Source organism: Mycteria americana, unplaced genomic scaffold (assembly GCF_035582795.1).
Source record: "Mycteria americana isolate JAX WOST 10 ecotype Jacksonville Zoo and Gardens unplaced genomic scaffold, USCA_MyAme_1.0 Scaffold_209, whole genome shotgun sequence".
In the NCBI taxonomy this organism is placed as follows: domain Eukaryota; kingdom Metazoa; phylum Chordata; class Aves; order Ciconiiformes; family Ciconiidae; genus Mycteria; species Mycteria americana.
The window spans coordinates 18,263-37,754 of NW_027445549.1; the positions used below are offsets into that span (position 1 = coordinate 18,263).

At 65.7% G+C, this 19,492-nt stretch overlaps 2 protein-coding genes and 1 long non-coding RNA gene across 5 annotated transcripts; 2 read left to right on the plus strand and 1 right to left on the minus strand.

Moving 5' to 3' along the window:
• Positions 1-126: 126 nt before the first annotated feature.
• ZBTB22 (zinc finger and BTB domain containing 22) lies at positions 127-6,944 on the plus strand. Its single transcript, XM_075489590.1, has 2 exons — positions 127-256; positions 5,275-6,944. Exon 2 carries the CDS (start codon positions 5,299-5,301, stop codon positions 6,766-6,768), a length of 1,470 nt encoding a protein of 489 aa, XP_075345705.1. The 5' UTR covers positions 127-256; positions 5,275-5,298; the 3' UTR covers positions 6,769-6,944.
• LOC142403355 (uncharacterized) lies at positions 6,860-8,175 on the minus strand. 3 transcript variants are annotated; one of them, XR_012773646.1, is made up of 6 exons: positions 8,079-8,175; positions 7,824-8,007; positions 7,657-7,744; positions 7,399-7,446; positions 7,178-7,280; positions 6,860-6,991 (listed from the first exon to the last, which is right to left on the minus strand). It is a non-coding gene; the product is annotated as an uncharacterized LOC142403355 (long non-coding RNA). The 3 variants fall into 3 exon arrangements; XR_012773647.1 differs by having other exon boundaries at positions 7,399-7,485; positions 7,601-7,744; XR_012773648.1 differs by lacking the exon at positions 6,860-6,991 and adding an exon at positions 7,044-7,084 and having other exon boundaries at positions 7,202-7,280.
• Positions 8,176-9,416: 1,241 nt separating this feature from the next.
• TAPBP (TAP binding protein) lies at positions 9,417-19,171 on the plus strand. The gene is made up of 8 exons (XM_075489591.1): positions 9,417-9,475; positions 9,763-9,978; positions 10,525-10,776; positions 12,130-12,495; positions 14,582-14,920; positions 17,300-17,389; positions 18,963-18,988; positions 19,101-19,171. The coding sequence occupies exons 1-8, from the start codon at positions 9,448-9,450 to the stop codon at positions 19,110-19,112; spliced, it is 1,329 nt and encodes a 442-aa protein (XP_075345706.1). The 5' UTR covers positions 9,417-9,447; the 3' UTR covers positions 19,113-19,171.
• The last annotated feature ends 321 nt before the right edge of the window (positions 19,172-19,492 follow it).

Consider the following 19,492-nt stretch of genomic DNA (forward strand, 5'->3'; position numbering starts at 1 on the left):
GCGCGGCGGCCTCCAGAGCGCCTGCGCGGCACCGCCCGCTCCCCCTTCCCTCCCTCCCCGGGGCGGCGGTGACGCGGCGGGGGGGGCGTGGCCGGGCGGGTTTAAAGGGGCCGCGGCGGCGGGCGTGGGGCGAGGGGGGGGCCGGGGGGGGCCGCGGCCCCTTTAAGGCGGGGGCGGGGCGGGGCCGCGCGGGGGGGGGGCGGTGGGGGAGCGCCAAGATGGCGGCGGCGGCGGCGCCCTGAGCCCCAGCGCGCGGGTGAGCGGGGGGGCGGGGCGGGGGCGGGGCCGCCCGCGACGGGGGTACCGGGGCGGGGGGGGCTATAGGGGGTGGGGGTATAGGGGAGGCTATAGGGGAGGCTATAGGGGCCGGGGGGGGGGGAGCCTGGAGGGGCCGGGGGTGTAGGGAGGGGGGTGTAGGGGCAGGAGCTGTGGGGATCGGGGGAAGGGGCTGTAGGGGCGGGGGTATAGGGGGGTGAGCGTATAGGGGCTATAGGGGGTGAGGGTATAGGAATCGGGGTATAGGGGCTATAGGGGGTGAGGGTATAGGGGCTATAGGGGGTGAGGGTATAGGGATCGGGCTATAGGGGCGGGGGTATAGGGGGGTGAGGGTATAGGGATCGGGGTATAGGGGCTATAGGGGCTATAGGGGCGGGGGTATAGGGGGTGAGGGTATAGGGGCTATAGGGGGTGAGGATATAGGGATCGGGGTATAGGGGCTATAGGGGCGGGGGTATAGGGGGTGAGGGTATAGGGGCTATAGGGGGTGAGGGTATAGGGATCGGGGTATAGGGGCGGGGGTATAGGGGGGTGAGGGTATAGGGGGTGAGGGTATAGGGGCTATAGGGGCGGGGGTATAGGGGGTGAGGGTATAGGGGGTGAGGATATAGGGATCGGGGTATAGGGGCTATAGGGGCGGGGGTATAGGGGGTGAGGGTATAGGGATCGGGGTATAGGGGCTATAGGGTCGGGGGTATAGGGGCTATAGGGGGTGAGGGTATAGGGATCGGGGTATAGGAGCTATAGGGAGGGGGGTGTAGGGGCAGGAGCTATGGGGATCGAGGGTAGGGGCTATAGGGGTGGGGGTATAGGGGCCGTAGGAGTGGAGGTATAGGGGGTGAAGGTATAGGGATTGGGGTATAGGAGCTATAGGGGTGGAGGTATAGGGGCTATAGGAGTGGGGGTATAGGGGCTATAAGGGTGGGGGCATAGGGATTGGGGTATAGGGGCTATAGGGATGAGGGTATAGGGGCTGTAGGGGTGGGGGTATAGGGGGTTGACGTTATAGGGGGCTGAGGGCATAGGGTCTATAGGGGTGGGGGTATAGGGATCGGAGTATAGGGGGTGAGCATATAGGGGTGGGGGTGTAGGGATGAGAGTAGAGGGGGTGGGGGTATAGGGGGGTGTGTAGGGGCGGGAGCTATAGGGGTTGGGGTATAGGGACTATGGGGGGTGTAGGGGCTGGGGGTATAGGGCCTGTAGGGGCTGGCGCTACAGGGGGTGTGTGGGGCGGGAGCTATAGGGGTCGGGGTATAGGGGCTATAGGGTGCGGGGGTATAGGGGGCAGGAGGTGGGGGGTGTGGGGCGGGGTATAGGGATCACGGTATAGGGGGGTGTGTAGGGGCAGGAGCTATAGGGATTGGGGTATAGGGGCTATAAGGGGAGGGTATGGGGGCCGGGGGTACAGAGGTGTGGTGGTATAGGGGAACCTATAGGGGCAGGAGCTGTAGGTATCGGGGCTATAGGGGGGTGTGTAGGGGAGTCTATACGGGCTGGGGGTGTAGGGGGGTGTATAGGGGCCAGGGGTATAAGGGCCATAGGAGGAGTGTAAGGGCGGGGGTATACGAGCATGGGGGTATAGGGGATGTGTATGGGAGTGTATAGGGATTGGGGCTATAGGGGTGTGTGTAGGGGCCTGGCCTATAGGGAGTGGGGATATAGGGGACTCTACGGGGGCTGAGGCTATAGGATCTGGCACTATCAGGGGTGTATAGGTGCTGGGGGTATAGGGGCTATAGGGGCTGTGGGGGGTGTGTAGGGGCTGGGGGTGTGTGGGTGTGTGAGTCTATAGGGGCTGGGACTACAGGGACGGGGGGTATAGGGGCTATAGGGGGGGTACAGGGGTGGGGGGTATAGGGACCTGTAGGGGTGTGGAGGCCATATAGAAATGTATAGGGGCCATGGCTATAGGGGTTGGGGCTAGGGGGGTGTATTGGGGCCAGGACTACAGAAGCTATAGGGGTTGGGTATACGGGGGTGGGGGCTATAGGGACTGGGGCTATAGCGTTGTATAGGGGTTGGGACTATAGGGGGTGTGGGGTGTATAGGGGGTGGGTCTATGGGGTGCCTGGGCCGTATAGGGACTAGAGATATAGGCATGTATAGAGTTTGGGGCTATAGGAGGTGTAGGGGCTGGGGCCACGGGGGTGCCTGGGGTGTATAGGGGCTGGGGATATAGGAGGTGTAGGGTGTATAGGGAGGGGGGCTATAGGGGTGAATAGGGGCTGAGGCCATGGTGCGTATAGAGGATGGGGCTATAGGGGGTGTTTGGGGCCATAGGGGTTGGGGCTATGTGGGCCTATAGGGTGTGTGTGGGGGCATATAAGGCCTGGGGCTATAGGGGGGGTATATAGGGGCTGGAGCTATAGAGGTGTGGGGAATGTATAGGGGCTGGGGCTATATGGGGCTGTAGGGTCATATAGGGGCTGGGGGAGTGTGCAGGGTGGATAAGGGCCGGGGCTATAGGGGCCGTGGGGTATAGGGGTGGGGAGCCTGTATGGGCTGTATAGGGGCTGGTGCTGTTGAGGGGAGCTGGCTGGGGCTATAGGGGATGTATGGGCTGTATAGGGGCTAGGGTTATAGGGTAAGTGTGGGGCTTATAGGGGCTGGGGTTATAGGGGATGTATGGGCTGTATAAGGGGGGGGTTATAGGGTAAGTGTGGGGCGTATAGGGGTGGGGGTTATAGGGGATGTATGGGCTCTATAGGGGCTGGGGTTACAGGGGGTGTATGGGCTCTATAGGGGCGGGGGCTATAGGGGGTGTATGGGCTCTATAGGGGGGCTATATGGGATGTATGGGCTCTATAGGGGCGGGGGCTATAGGGGGTGTATGGGCTCTATAGGGGGGCTATACGGATGTATGGGCTCTATAGGGGCAGGGGCTATAGGGGATGTATGGGCTCTATAGGGGCGGGGGCTATAGGGGGTGTATGGGCTCTATAGGGGCGGGGGCTATCGGGGGTGTATGGGCTCTATAGGGGGGCTATAGGGGGTGTATGGGCTCTATAGGGGCGGGGGCTATAGGGGGTGTATGGGCTGTATAGGGGCGGGGGCTATAGGGGATGTATGGGCTCTATAGGGGGGCTATAGGGGATGTATGGGCTCTATAGGGGCGGGGCTATAGGGGGTGTATGGGCTCTATAGGGGGGCTATAGGGGATGTATGGGCTCTATAGGGGCGGGGGCTATAGGGTAAGCGTGGGGCGATGGGGGCTGGGGCGTGCGGGGGCATATGGGGCCGGGGTGTGTAGGGCTGGGGCTATAGGGAGTGTAGGGGCCGTATAGGGGCTGGGGGCGTGGCCACCGGGGGGGAGGAGCTGAGCCGAGACAGGGGCGGGGTCACGGGGGCGGGGCCGGTTTGGGGGCGGGGCGGGGAATGGGGACACTGGGGACAGCGCTGGGGACGGGGGGACGGGGGAGGGGCTCGGGGACGCTTTGGGGCGGAGTTAAGGGTTTTGGTGGCACTTTGGGGCACATTTATAGAATTTTGGTGACACTTTGGGGCAGATTTTAAGGGTTTTGGTGGCACTTTGGGGCAGATTTAAGCATTTTGGTGACACTTTGGGGCACATTTTAATAATTTTGGTGGCACTTTGGGGCAGATTTTAAGGATTTTGGTGGCACTTTGGGGCAGACTTAAGAATTTTGGTGACACTTTGGGGCAGAACTGCGGGGTTTGGTGACCCTTTGAGGGACATTTTAAGGGTTTTGGTGACACTGGGGCAGATTTTAAGGATTTTGGTGGCACTTTGGGGCAGACTTAAGGGATTTGGTGACACTTTGGGGCACATTTTAAGGGTTTTGGTGACACTTTGGGGCAGAACTGCGGGGTTTTGGTGGCACTTTGAGGCACATTTAAGGGTTTTGGTGACACTTTGGGGCATATTTTAATAATTTTGGTGGCACTTTGGGGCAGATTTTAAGGGTTTTGGTGGCACTTTGGGGCAGATTTAAGAATTTTGGTGGCACTTTGGGGCAGAACTGCAGGGATTTGGTGACATTTTGGGGCACATTTAAGGGTTTTGGTGACACTGGGGCAGAGTTAAGGGATTTGGGGACACTTTGGGGCACATTTATAGAATTTTGGTGGCACTTTGGGGCACATTTATAGAATTTTGGTGGCACTTCGGGGCACATTTAAGGGATTTGGTGGCACTTTGGGGCAGACTTAAGAATTTTGGTGACACTTTGGGGCAGAACTGCGGGGTTTGGTGACCCTTTGAGGGACATTTTAAGGGTTTTGGTGACACTGGGGCAGATTTTAAGGATTTTGGTGGCACTTTGGGGCAGACTTAAGGGATTTGGTGACACTTTGGGGCACATTTTAAGGGTTTTGGTGACACTTTGGGGGAGAACTGCGAGGTTTTGGTGACACTTTGAGGGACATTTTAAGGGTTTTGGTGACACTGGGGCAGAGTTAAGGGATTTGGGGACACTTTGGGGCACATTTATAGAATTTTGGCGACACTTTGGGGCAGATTTTAAGGATTTTGGCGACATTTTGGGGCAGAGTTAAGGGATTTGGTGACACTTTGGGGCAGAACTGCGGGGTTTTGGTGGCACTTTGAGGGACATTTTAAGGGTTTTGGTGGCACTTTGGGGCACATTTAAGAATTTTGGTGGCACTTTGGGGCAGAGTTAAGAATTTTGGTGGCACTTTGGGGCAGATTTAAGAATTTTGGTGACACTTTGGGGCAGATTTAAAATTTTGGTGGCACTTTGGGGCAGATTTAAGAATTTTGGTGACACTGGGGCAGAGTTAAGGGTTTTGGTGACACTTTGGGGCAGATTTAAGAATTTTGGTGACACTTTGGGGCAGATTTAAGGGTTTTGGTGACACTTTGGGGCAGATTTAAGGATTTTGGTGGCACCTTAGGGCAGATTTAAGGGTTTCGGTGACACTTTGGGGCAGAGTCGAGGGGATTCGGGGACAGCGTCGGGGGCGGGCGGGGTCCCCCCTCTCTAACCACCACCCCCACCACCCCACCCCCGCCCCCAGGAGCGTCGCCGCCGGGGCAGCGCCATGGAGGCCTCGTGCGGCGGCGGCGGCGGCGGCGGCGGCCTGGTCCACGTTGACTTCCCGGAGATCACCAGCGCCTTGTTGGCCAACCTCAACCAACAGCGGGTGGAGGGGAAGCTCTGCGACATCTCCATCCACGTGCAGGGCCGGGTTTTCCGCGCCCACCGCGCCGTCTTGGCCGCTTCCTCCCCCTACTTCCACGACCAGGTCCTGCTGAAGAACATGACCTCCATCGTCCTCCCCAGCGTCATGGACCCCGGCGCCTTCGAAACCGTCTTGGGTTCGGCCTACACCGGTCGCCTCTCCATGGCGCCCGAGGAAATCGTCAACTTCTTGACGGTGGGGAGCGTCCTCCAGATGTGGCACATCGTGGACAAGTGTACCGAGCTCCTCAAGGAAGGTCGGGCCGCCCCGGGGCCGCCGGGACCTTCCTCTTCCTCTTCCTCCTCCTCCTCTTCCTCCTCCTCCTTACGCGCCCACTCCAGTCGCACCAGCGACAACCAGTCCCCCAGCAGCAGCAACTACTTCAGCCCCCGCGACGCGGCCGAGGGGCCCGAGCCCCCCAAGTACCCCCCGCGGGGGGTCCCCGAGGAGGTGGGGAAGGGAGGAACCGGGGACCTGCTGGAGGCGGAGGAGGGCAGCGAGGACGGGGAAGGCGGCCGCCGTCCCCTCTACGTCCAACCCAGCATCGTCCCTCAAAAGCAATGGGTCTACGTCAAGCAGGAGTGGTTGCAGGAGGACCTGGTCCTCACCTGCGAGGAGGACGAGGACCCGGTGGAAGGACCCGCCCGGGGGACCGAGGGACCCCCCCGCGCCGCCGCCGCCGCCGCCGCCCCCCGTCCCACCGCCCCCAAGCTGGAGGAGCAGGTGAACTTCTGCGAGTCCTCCGAGGATTTCCCCTCGCCCTACGAAACCTTGGAAGACGCCGGCGGTCCCGGTTCTTTCCCGCCTCGTTCCCTCCTCCCCATGGACATGCAAGGCAACCAGATCTTGGTCTTCCCACCGCAAACTCCGGTGGAACACGGCGCCGTCCAACTGACGGCGGCGGCGGCCGACGGCAACAAGATCTTCATGTGTCATTGCGGCAAAGCCTTCTCCCACAAGAGCATGAGGGACCGTCACGTCAACATGCACCTCAACCTCCGGCCCTTCGACTGTCCCGTCTGCAACAAGAAGTTCAAGATGAAGCACCACCTCACCGAGCACATGAAGACCCACACCGGCCTCAAGCCCTACCAGTGCGACGTCTGCGCCAAGAAATTCATGTGGCGCGACAGCTTCATGCGCCACAAAGGTCATTGCGAACGACGTCATCGCTTGGCCGGGGTCTTACCCGTCCCTCCCGGTCTTCCCGGCGTCTCCAAGAAGGAGCAAGGGTTGGGGGGAGGAGAAGGGGACTGGGGGACGTTGCGGGAAGCCCCCGCCGGAGGTTCTCCTCGGGGGGAGATGGGGTTCGCCGGGGGGAAGATGTGAGGTGGGGAAGGGAAGGGGGGTGAGGTGGGGGAGGGGTTTGGGGGAGAGGGCACGCTTGGGTGAGTGGGTCGCGTCGTGCTCGGATGCGTGGGTCCCATCACGTCTGGACACCCGGGTCCCATCCCACCTGGATGTGTGGGTCCCATCCTACCTGGATGTGTGGGTCCCATCACGCCTGGATGTGTGGGTCCCATCACGTCTGGACACCCGGGTCCCATCCCACCTGGATGTGTGGGTCCTGTCCTATCATGCCTGGACACCCAGGTCCCATCATGCTTGGGTCCCATCCTGCCCAGATGTTTGGGTCCCATCCCACCTGGATGTGTGGGTCCCATCCCACCTGGATGTGTGGGTCCTGTCCTATCATGCCTGGACACCCAGGTCCCATCATGTTTGGGTCCCATCCCACCTAGATGTGTGGGTCCCATCCCACCTGGACAACTGAGTCCCACCACATCTGGACACCTGGGTCCCATCCCGCCTGGACACTTGGGTCCTCTCCTCCTGGACACCTGGAGGTGTCCCAAACATCCCACCCAGATGTTTGGGTCCCACCACATCTGGACACCTGGGGCCCATCACATCTGGTCCCATCCCACCTGGACACTTGGGTCTTCTCCTGCTGGACACCTGGGTCCCATCCCACCCAGATGTTTGGGTGCCTTCACATCTGGACACCTGGGTCCCATCCCACCTGGACACCCGGGTCTTGTCCTCCTGGACAGCCAGGTCCCATCCTGCCCAGATGTTGGGGTCCCGTCCCACCTGGACATCTGGGTCCCACCTGGACATCTGGGTCCCACCACATCTGGGCACCCAGGTCCCATCCCACCTGGACACTTGGGTCCCATCCTGCCCAGATGTTTGGGTGCTGTCACATCTGGACACCTCAGGCCCATCACATCTGGGCACCCAGGTCCCATCCCGCCCAGATGCTTGGGTGCCTTCACATCTGGACACCCAGGTCCCACCACATCTGGACACCTGGGTCCCACCACATCTAGGCACCCAGGTCCCGTCCCGCCTGGACACCTGGGTCGTCTTCTCCTGGACACCCGGGTCCCATCCTGCCCAGATGTTGGGGTCCCATCCCACCTGGACACCCAGGTCCCACCACATCTGGGCACCCAGGTCCCGTCCCGCCTGGACACTTGGGTCCCATCCTGCCCAGATGTTTGTGTGCCATCACATCTGGACACCCAGGTCCCACCACATCTGGACACCCAGGTCCCATCCCACCTGGACACCTGGGTTGTCTTCTCCTGGACACCCGGGTCCCATCCTGCCCAGATGTTGGGGTCCCATCCCACCTGGACATCTGGGTCCCACCACATCTGGGCACCCAGGTCCCATCCCACCTGGACACCTGGGTCGTCTTCTCCTGGACACCCGGGTCCCATCCCGCCCAGATGTTTGGGTGCCGTCACATCTGGACACCCAGGTCCCACCACATCTGGGCACCCAGGTCCCATCCTGCCCAGATGTTTGGGTGCCGTCACATCGGGACACCCGGGTCCCGTCCCACCCGGCCACCGAGGTCCCTGGGTCGTCCCCCCCCGCCCCCCAGGACCCCCTGGGACCCCTACACCCACTCGTGCCCTGGTGTCCCCGTGTGTGTGTCCCCCCCCTCCCCCCAGGACACCCCCGGGTCCCTCTGTTGTCACCCCCACCCCCCCCACCCTGGGGTGCCCCCCCCGTGTCGGTGTTGGTGTGTGTGTGTGAACGACCGGTGCTGAGCTGGGAGCTGTCCCCGTCCCCCCCGTCCCTGTCCCCCCCCCGTCACCCCCCGTCCCCCCCCCCCGTCCCCCCCCCCCCGTCCCCGTCCCCCCATGGTACGACCGGCCTGGGGCCACCTGGGCCCATGGGTGCCCCCGCCCCCCCCCCCCCCAAGACCCCCTGGGTGTCCCCGTCCCCCCCCACCCCCCCACCCCGGACACCGGGGTCCGTGGGTGCCCCCACCCGGGTCAGGGCTGGGGGGGGGGGAGGGGGGGGGGGGCGGTGTCCGCGTGGCCCCTCCCCCCTTTTGTAATTGGAGTCGATTCGTGGCTTTTTTTAACGTCGATAAATGATTGACTGGGCCGGGCGGCTCGGGCTGCTTGGGGGCGGGGCGAAGGGGCCGGGGGGGCGGGGTGAAACGTCCTGGGGGCGGGGCAAAGGGTCGGGGGGGCGGGATAAGGCATCCTGGGGGCGGGGCGAAGGGGCCGGGGGGGCGGGGTAAAGGGGCCAGGGGCGGGGCGAAGGGGCAGGGGCGGGGCAAAGGGACCGGGGGGCGGGACGTGGAGTCTGGGGGCGGGGTGAAGCATCCTGGGGGCGGGGCTAAGGGGCTAGGGGGGCGGGACATGGGGTCTGGGGGCGGGGCAAAGGGGCCGGTGGGGCGGGATGTGGGGTCTGGGGGCGGGGTGAAGCGTCCTGGGGGCGGGGCGAAGGAACCGGGGGGCGGGACGTGGAGTCTGGGGGCGGGGCGAAGGGGCGAGGGCGGGGCGAAGAGGCCGGGGGGGGTGGGGGGCGGGATGAAGTATCCGGGGGGGCGGGGCGAAGGGGCGGGGGCGGGGCGAAGGGACATGGGGGACGAAGCGTCCTGGGAGAGGGCGGGGTGAAGGGGGCGTGGCGTGGAGCGAGGGGGGCGTGGCGGGGGGCGTGGCCGGGAAGCGAAAGCGAAAGCGAAAGGGGCGGCGGGCGATGGCGGCGCTGGGGCTGCTGCTGGCGGGTGAGGGCGGGGGGGCCCCGGGACCCCCCGGACCCCCAACCCCGGGACCCCCCCCCCCCCCGACCCGGGACCCCCAAGTCCGGATCCCCCGGGCCCCCCCAACACCGGAATCGCCCCCGGGACACCCCCTCCCCCCCCCCCCCGGGAACCCCCCCCTTTGCCCCCCCCCCGGGACCCCTCCCCACCGGGACCCCCTGGGCCCCCCCCCCTGGGACCCTCCTTGGGGGGCCCCCCCCCCCCCCCTGCCCGTTGCCCCCCCCCCCTTCTGATACCGGTTGGTCCCGCAGGGCTCTGCATGCTGGGGGGAGGGGCGGCGGATGAGGGGCCCCCCCCGCTCCTCCCCCCCCTGCCCTGCACCCTGCTGGGGGCGGGGGGGGGCGGGGCGCTGGGGGGGGCCCTGAGCTCGCGCCCCGCCCTCCTGCGGCTGCGGGGGGGCCCCGAGCCCCCCCCAACCCCCGACACCCCCCAGGACCTGGACCCGGATGTGACCTTCGACGTCACCGGTACGTCACGACCCCCCCGTCCCCCCGTCCCCCCCGCGGTCCCCGTCACCCCCAAAGTGTCCCCAAGGGCATTGTCACCCCCTGGGGTCCCTGTCACCCCTCCCCTGCCCCACACATGGGGGTCAGCACCCTCCTGCCCCACACGTGGGGGGCTCAGCACCCAGCCCCACACGCGGGTGGGGGTCAGCACCCTCCTGCCCCACATGTGAGGGTCAGCACCCAGCCCTGCCCCATGGGTGGGGGCTCAGCACCCTCCTGCCCCACACATGGGGGTCAGCACCCTCCTGCCCCACACACGGGTGGGGGTCAGCACCCTCCTGCCCCACACATGGGGATCAGCACCCTCCTGCCCCACACACGGGTGGGGGTCAGCACCCTCCTGCCCCACACATGGGGGTCAGCACCCTCCTGCCCCACACGTGGGTGGGGCTCAGCACCCTCCTGCCCCACACATGGGGGTCAGCACCCTCCTGCCCCACACGTGGGTGGGGCTCAGCACCCTCCTGCCCCCCACGTGTGGGGCTCAGCGCCCTCCCGTCCCCGCAGACCCCTGGGGTGCCCTGGCCAAGGCGTGGGGTCCCCCCTGGACGCCCCCCAGCTGCGAGCTGAGCCCCACGGCGCCGGTTCTCGCCCCCCCGCCCTGGGCGCCCGCCCTGGCCCCCGCCGGCCGCAGCCCCCCCGGCCTGGGGGGCCCCTGGTGGGTGGCGGCCCTGGGGACCCCCGGCTACGGCGTCACCGCGCTGCTGCGGGGACAGCCCCGCCCTGCCACCCCCACCCCCACCCCCACCGCCGTCACCGGTAAGGGGGGGCCCCGCGGGGCCCCGGCACCCGTGGCCCCTCGGGGTCCCCTCGTGTCGCTGTGGCCCCGCGTCCCCCGCGGTCCCCACGTGGCCCCGCGTCCCTTTGGGTCCCCCCGCGTCCCTTTGGGTCCCCCCGTGTCCCCACGTCCCCTATGGTCCCCTGTGGTCCCCACGTCCCCTACGGTCCCCATGTCCCCTGCGGTCCCCACGTCCCCTACGGTCCCCTTCACGCCCACGTCCCCTGCGGTCCCCATGTCCCCACATCCCCTACGGTCCCCACGTCCCCATGTCCCCATGTCCCCTACGGTCCCCATGTCCCCATGTCCCCACGTCCCCTACGGTCCCCTTCACCCCCACGTCCGCTATGGTCCCCACGTCCCCTACGGTCCCCACGTCCCCACGTCCCCTACGGTCCCCATGTCACCTACGGTCCCCACGTCCCCACGTCCCCTACGGTCCCCACGTCCCCTACGGTCCCCATGTCCCCACGTCCCCTTCACCCCCACGTCCCCTACGGTCCCCATGTCCCCTACGGTCCCCACGTCCCCATGTCCCCATGTCCCCTACGGTCCCCACGTCCCCACGTCCCCTACGGTCCCCATGTCCCCTACGGTCCCCACGTCCCCACGTCCCCTACGGTCCCCATGTCCCCTACGGTCCCCACGTCCCCATGTCCCCATGTCCCCACGTCCCCTACGGTCCCCACGTCCCCACGTCCCCTACGGTCCCCACGTCACCTATGGTCCCCACGTCCCCACATCCCCTACGGTCCCCACGTCCCCTACGGTCCCCATGTCCCCACGTCCCCTTCACCCCCACGTCCCCTACGGTCCCCATGTCCCCTACGGTCCCCACGTCCCCATGTCCCCATGTCCCCTACGGTCCCCACGTCCCCACGTCCCCTACGGTCCCCATGTCCCCTACGGTCCCCACGTCCCCACGTCCCCTACGGTCCCCTTCACCCCCACGTCCCCTACGGTCCCCATGTCCCCTACGGTCCCCACGTCCCCATGTCCCCATGTCCCCACGTCCCCTACGGTCCCCACGTCCCCACGTCCCCTACGGTCCCCACGTCACCTATGGTCCCCACGTCCCCACATCCCCTACGGTCCCCACGTCCCCTACGGTCCCCATGTCCCCACGTCCCCTTCACCCCCACGTCCCCTACGGTCCCCATGTCCCCTACGGTCCCCACGTCCCCATGTCCCCATGTCCCCTACGGTCCCCACGTCCCCACGTCCCCTACGGTCCCCTTCACCCCCACGTCCCCTACGGTCCCCATGTCCCCTACGGTCCCCCATGTCCCCACATCCCCATGTCCCCACGTCCCCTACGGTCCCCACGTGTCCCCCCCCCCCCTGTCTCCCCGCAGCCACTCTCTCGCTCTTCACCCTGACCCCGGAGCTGGGGGGCTCCCTGGGGGTCCCCCTGGAGCTGCACTGCGCCTTCGCCGCCCCCCCCGGCCCCTTCGCCCTGGAATGGCGGCACCAGCACCGCGGCGCCGGCCGCCGCCTCCTCGCCTACGACTCGGCCACCGCCCGCGTCCCCGCGGCCGCCCCCGGCGTCCGGCTGCTGCTGGGGACGGCGGCGGAGGGGGGGGTGCGGGAGGTGACGCTGCGCCTCGAGGCCCTGGCCGTCGCCCACCAGGGCGCCTACGTCTGCGCCGTCTTCCTGCCCCACGGCCAGGCCCAGCAGCTCCTGCGCGTCCGCGTCCTGGGTCAGTGCCGCCGCCCGCCGGGGCCGTACGGCGCCTGGGGGGGGCCGCTCCCGCGTCCTATATGGCCCCCGCGGGGGTGGGAGCGGGCGCCAGCACCCCCCAGTGCCCGTAGAGGGGAAAGGGCAGGGCTGGGAGGGCTATATTGGGGGTGAGATGTATCGCACGGGGCCATATAGATCGTATGGGACCGGTCCGTAATCCTATATGGCCCCCGCGGGGGTGGGACTGGGCGCCAGCACCCCCCAGTGCCCGTAGAGGGGAAAGGGCGGGGCTGGGAGGGCTATAGTGGGGATCAGATGTAGCGCACGGGGCCGTATAGATCGTATGGGACCGGTCCGTAATCCTATATGGCCCCTGCGGGGGTGGGACTGGGCGCCAGCACCCCCCAGTGCTCGTATAGGGGAAAGGGTGGGGCTGGGAGGGCTATATTGGGGGTGAGATGTATCGCACGGGGCCATATAGATCGTATGGGACCGGTCCGTAATCCTATATGGCCCCCGCGGGGGTGGGACTGGGCGCCAGCACCCCCCAGTGCCCGTAGAGGGGAAAGGGCGGGGCTGGGAGGGCTATAGTGGGGATCAGATGTAGCGCACGGGGCCGTATAGATCGTATGGGACCGGTCCGTAATCCTATATGGCCCCTGCGGGGGTGGGACTGGGCGCCAGCACCCCCCAGTGCTCGTATAGGGGAAAGGGTGGGGCTGGGAGGGCTATATTGGGGGTGAGATGTATCGCACGGGGCCATATAGATCGTATGGGACCGGTCCGTAATCCTATATGGCCCCCGCGGGGGTGGGACTGGGCGCCAGCACCCCCCAGTGCCCGTAGAGGGGAAAGGGCGGGGCTGGGAGGGCTATAGTGGGGATCAGATGTAGCGCACGGGGCCGTATAGATCGTATGGGACCGGTCCGTAATCCTATATGGCCCCCGCGGGGGTGGGAGCGGGTGCCAGCACCCCCCCAGTGCTCGTATAGGGGAAAGGGCGGGGCTGGGAGGGCTATATTGGGGGTGAGATGTATCGCACGGGGCCATATAGATCGTATTGGACCGGTCCGTAATCCTATATGGATCCTGGAGGGGCTGGGAGTGGGCGCCAGCACCCCCCAGTGCTCGTATAGGGGAAAAGGCGGGGCTGGGAGGGCTATAGTGGGGATCAGATGTAGCGCATGGGGCCCTATAGATCGTATGGGACCGGTCCATAATCCTATATGGCCCCCGCGGGGGTGGGAGCGGGTGCCAGCACCCCCCCAGTGCTCGTATAGGGGAAAGGGCGGGGCTGGGAGGGCTATATTGGGGGTGAGATGTATCGCACGGGGCCATATAGATCGTATGGGACCGGTCCGTAATCCTATATGGCCCCCGCGGGGGTGGGAGCGGGTGCCAGCACCCCCCCAGTGCTCGTATAGGGGAAAGGGCGGGGCTGGGAGGGCTATATTGGGGGTGAGATGTATCGCACGGGGCCGTATAGATCGTATGGGACTGGTCCGTAATGCTATATGGATCCTGGAGGGGCTGGGAGTGGGCGCCAGCACCCCCCAGTGCCCGTATAGGGGAAAGGGCGGGGCTGGGAGGGCTATAGTGGGGATCAGATGTAGCGCACGGGGCCGTATAGATCGTATGGGACCGGTCCATAATCCTATATGGATCCTATATGTGGGGTAAGAGCAGGTCCTGGCATTCTCCAGTGCCCGTATATAGGGGAGGACCTGGCTGGGAGGGTTATACTGGGCCTCAGACATATCAGACAGGGCCATATAGATCGTATGGGACCGGTCCGTAATCCTATATGGATCCTGGAGGGGGTGGGACTGGGCAGCAGCCCCCCCCAGTGCCTATAGGGAGGAAAGGAGGGGGCTGGGAGGGCTCCACTGGGGCTCAGATGTATAGGACGGGGCCATATAGATCATATTGGACCGGTCCGTAATCCTATATGGACCCCGGTGGGCTGAGACCGGGCGCTATAGGGCAGCTCCGATCCCCACAGAGGGGCTGGTCTATAGGGCCTGTCCCCATATAGGGCCCGGTCTATAGGGGGGGCCGTATTGGCCCGGGCCATACGGGATGCGGACCGGCGTCCTGTCCCCCAGAGCCCCCCCGGGTGACGCTGCACCCCGCCCCGCTGGTGGTGGCCCCGGGGCTGGTGGCCGAGCTGCGGTGCGAGACCTCGGGCTACTTCCCCCTGGACGTGGAGGTGCGGTGGCAGCGGCGGGCCGGCGACTCGGGGACGAAGTTGCCCCTCGGGGAGGCCGTGACCGAGACTTGGACCTCGGGCCACCGCCGAGCTTCCGACGGCACCTTCAGCCGCAGCGGCGGACTTCGCCTGGTCCCCGCCCGTCCCCGTCACCACGGGGACGTCTACGTCTGCGTGGTGACCCACGCCGCGCTGGCCGCCCCGCTGCGCGTCCGCCTCCGGCTGGAGGTGGCTGGTGAGTGGGGACGGAGGGCGGGGGACGGGATTGGAGGTGGGGACACCGAGGGACAGCAGGGACCATGGTTGGGGACACCGAGGGCCACCAGGAACATGGTTGGGGACACCAAAGGACATCAGGAGCATGGTTGGGGACACTGCAGGGTGCCAGGACCGGGTTTGGGGACACCAAGACGATGGTTGGGGACACCAAGGGACACCAAGACCATGGTTGGGAGGGTCTAAGGGCCACCAGGACCATGGTTGGGGACACCAAAGGACATCAGGAGCATGGTTGGGGACACTGCAGGGTGCCAGGACCGGGTTTGGGGACACCAAGACCATGGTTGGGGACACCGAGGGGGCAAGGATTGGAGTTGGGGACACCAAGGGACACCAAGACCATGGTTGGGAGGGTCTAAGGGCCACCAGGACCATGGCTGGGGACACCAAGGGACATCAGGCCCATGGTTGGGGACACTGCAGGGTGCCAGGACCGGGTTTGGGGACACCAAGACCATGGTTGGGGACACCGAGGGGGCAAGGATTGGAGTTGGGGACACCAAGAGACATCAGGCCCATGGTTGGGGACACCGCAGGGTGCTAGGACTGGCTTTGGGGACACCAAGGGACACCAAGCCCATGGTTGGGAAGGTCTAAGGGCCACCAGGAGCATGGTTGGGGACACCAAGGGACATCAGGACCATGGTTGGGGACACCGTGAGGTGCCAGGACTGGGTTTGGGGACACCAAGGGACACCAGGGACCATGGTTGGGAAGGTCTAAGGGCCACTAGGACCATGGTTGGGGACACCAAGGGACATCAGGACCATAGTTGGGGACACCAAGGGACATCAGGACCATGGCTGGGGACACCAAGGGGTGCCAGGACTGGGTTTGGGGACACCAAGGGACACCAAGGCCATGGTTGGGGACACCGAGGGGGCAAGGATTGGAGTTGGGGACACCAAGAGACATCAGGCCCATGGTTGGGGACACCACAGGGTGCTAGGACTGGGTTTGGGGACACCAAGACCATGGTTGGGGACACCAAGGGACAGCAGGACCGTGGTTGGGGACACCAAGGGACACCAAGACCATGGTTGGGGACACCGTGGGGTGCCAGGACTGGGTTTGGGGACACCAAGGGACACCAAGCCCATGGTTGGGGACACCAAGGGGGCCAAGATTGGAGTTGGGGACACCAAGGAACACAAGACCATGGTTGGGGACACCAAGGGACACCAGGGACCATGGTTGGGAAGGTCTAAGGGCCACCAGGAGCATGGTTGGGGACACCAAGACCATGGTTGGGGACACCAAGGGACATCAGGACCATGGCTGGGGACACCAAGGGGTGCCAGGACTGGGTTTGGGGACACCAAGGGACACCAAGGCCATGGTTGGGGACACCGAGGGGGCAAGGATTGGAGTTGGGGACACCAAGAGACATCAGGCCCATGGTTGGGGACACCGCAGGGTGCTAGGACTGGGTTTGGGGACACCAAGACCATGGTTGGGGACACCAAGGGACAGCAGGACCGTGGTTGGGGACACCAAGGGACACCAAGACCATGGTTGGGGACACCGTGGGGTGCCAGGACTGGGTTTGGGGACACCAAGGGACACCAAGCCCATGGTTGGGGACACCAAGGGGGCCAAGATTGGAGTTGGGGACACCAAGGAACACAAGACCATGGTTGGGGACACCAAGGGACACCAGGGACCATGGTTGGGAAGGTCTAAGGGCCACCAGGAGCATGGTTGGGGACACCAAGACCATGGTTGGGGACACCAAGGGACATCAGGAGCATGGTTGGGGACACCGTGGGGTGCCAGGACTGGGTTTGGGGACACCAAGGGACACCAGGGACCATGGCTGGGAAGGTCTAAGGGCCACCAGGAGCATGGTTGGGGACACCAAGACCATGGTTGGGGACACCAAGGGACATCAGGAGCATGGTTGGGGACACCGTGGGGTGCCAGGACTGGGTTTGGGGACACCAAGGGACACCAAGACCATGGTTGGGAAGGTCTAAGGGCCACCAGGAGCATGGTTGGGGACACCAAGACCATGGTTGGGGACACCAAGGGACATCAGGAGCATGGTTGGGGACACCGTGGGGTGCCAGGACTGGGTTTGGGGACACCAAGGGACACCAAGAGCATGGTTGGGAAGGTCTAAGGGCCACCAGGACCATGGCTGGGGACACCAAGGGACACCAAGACCATGGTTGGGAAGGTCTAAGGGCCACCAGACCCCGAGTTGGGGACACCGAGGAGTGCCAGGCTTGGAGCTGGGGACACCGAGGGCCACCAGGCCCAGGGTTGGGGACACCGAGGGCCGGCGGGACCACGGGCGGTGGCCGCGGTGGCTCAGGCGTCCCCTTGTCCCCAGGTGCCGCGGGGCCGGGCGCGGGGGACGCGGTGGGGCTCTGCCTGGTGGCCTTCGTCCTCTGCGGGCTCTGGCGCTGGCTCCGCCCCCCCCGTGAGTAGTGTCCCCAGGTGTCCCCAGGCGTCCCCAGGCGTCCCCCTGTCCCCGTGTCCTCCCGTGTCCCCACGTCCCCCCTTCTATCCCCGTGTCCCCCACCTGCGTGTCCCCATCTCCCCTTCCCTGTCCCCGTGTCCCCCTCCTTGTCCCCAAGGCCCCCCACGTCCCCTCCCTGTCCCCACGTCCCCTCCCTGTCCCCACGTCCCCTCCTTGTCCCCATGTCCCCTTCCCTGTCCCCGTGTCCCCTCCTTGTCCCCATGTCCCCTTCCCTGTCCCTGTGTCCCCAAGCCCCCCATGTCCCCGTGTCCCCTCCATGTCCCCGTGTCCCCCTCCTTGTCCCCAAGGCCCCCCACGTCCCCTCCTTGTCCCCACATCCCCTCCTTGTCCCCATGTCCCCTCCCTGTCCCCATGTCCCCTTCCCTGTCCCCATGTCCCCAAGCCCCCCATGTCCCCGTGTCCCCTCCATGTCCCCGTGTCCCCCTCCTTGTCCCCAGGACCCCCCACGTCCCCCTCCTTGTCCCCATGTCCCCAAGCCCCCCCAAGTCCCCCTCCTTGTCCCCGTGTCCCCAAGCCCCCCCCATGTCCCCATGTCCCTTCCCACGTCCCCAAGCCCCCCCAAGTCCCCCTCCTTGTCCCTGTGTCCCCAAGCCCCCCCATGTCCCCGTGTCCCCTCCTTGTCCCCATGTCCCCCTCCTTGTCCCCGTGTCCCCAAGCCCCCCCATGTCCCTGTGTCCCCTCCTTGTCCCCATGTCCCCTCCTTGTCCCTGTGTCCCCAAGCCCACCCATGTCCCCATGTCCCTCTCCTTGTCCCCGTGTCCCCTCCTTGTCCCCAAGGCCCCCCCATGTCCCCACGTCCCCTCCTTGTCCCCATGTCCCCTTCCCTGTCCCCACGTCCCCTCCTTGTCCCCACGTCCCCTCCTTGTCCCCGTGTCCCCAAGCCCCCCATGTCCCCTCCATGTCCCCGTGTCCCCCTCCTTGTCCCCAAGACCCCCCACGTCCCCCTCCTTGTCCCCATGTCCCCAAGCCCCCCCCATGTCCCCATGTCCCTTCCCACGTCCCCAAGCCCCCCCAAGTCCCCCTCCTTGTCCCTGTGTCCCCAAGCCCCCCCATGTCCCCGTGTCCCCTCCTTGTCCCCATGTCCCCCTCCTTGTCCCCGTGTCCCCAAGCCCCCCCATGTCCCCGTGTCCCCCCTCCTTGTCCCCGTGTCCCCCTCCATGTCCCCGTGTCCCCCTCCTTGTCCCCGTGTCCCCAAGCCCCCCCATGTCCCCGTGTCCCCTCCTTGTCCCCATGTCCCCCTCCTTGTCCCCGTGTCCCCAAGCCCCCCCATGTCCCCGTGTCCCCTCCTTGTCCCCATGTCCCCCTCCTTGTCCCCGTGTCCCCAAGCCCCCCCATGTCCCCGTGTCCCCTCCTTGTCCCCATGTCCCCCTCCTTGTCCCCGTGTCCCCAAGCCCCCCCATGTCCCCGTGTCCCCCTCCTTGTCCCCGTGTCCCCCTCCATGTCCCCGTGTCCCCCTCCTTGTCCCCGTGTCCCCGACGGTGGCAGCCCCCTGACCCCCCCTTCTCTCCCGCAGCCCCAGGCCTCGACCAGGAGCCCAAGGTAACGTCCCCGTCCCCGTCCCCGTCCCCGTCCCCGTCCCCGCGGGGTACCGGCCCCCCCATGTCCCCAAGTGTCCCCGAGCCTCCCCTGTCCCCTGTCCCCTCCCCCGCAGAAGGCGCAGTGACCCCGCCGCTGGAGCCCGATGACACCGGCGCCCCAAATAAAGGGGGTTTCCCCCCAAAAAAAAAAGTGGTGGTGGTGTGGCTGTGTCCCCCCGTGTCCCCATGTCCCCCCGTGTGTCCCCATGTCCCCCCCATGTCCGCCCCGTGTCCCCCCGTGTCCCCCCAATGTCCCCCCGTGTCCCCACATCCCCGATGTCCCCATGGCCCCCACATCCCCTCATGTCCCCCCATGTCCCCTGATGTCCCCCCGTGTCCCCACATGTCCCCCGATGTCCCCCCCGTTCCCCCAATGTCCCACGTCCCCCGATGTCCCCATGTCCCCCGATGTCACCACGTCCCCGATGTCCCCCCATGTCCCCACGTCCCCCAATGGCACCACATC

Bases quoted from the DNA above. Each gene is read 5' to 3' on its own strand.
- ZBTB22 (XM_075489590.1), top strand. From the start codon at position 5,299: ATGGAGGCCTCGTGCGGCGGCGGCGGCGGCGGCGGCGGCCTGGTCCAC.
- TAPBP (XM_075489591.1), top strand. From the start codon at position 9,448: ATGGCGGCGCTGGGGCTGCTGCTGGCGG. The intron at 14,921-17,299 runs GTGAGTGGGGAC...CCTTGTCCCCAG, and splicing joins CCTCCGGCTGGAGGTGGCTG to GTGCCGCGGGGCCGGGCGCG. The intron at 17,390-18,962 runs GTGAGTAGTGTC...TCTCTCCCGCAG, and splicing joins GCGCTGGCTCCGCCCCCCCC to CCCCAGGCCTCGACCAGGAG.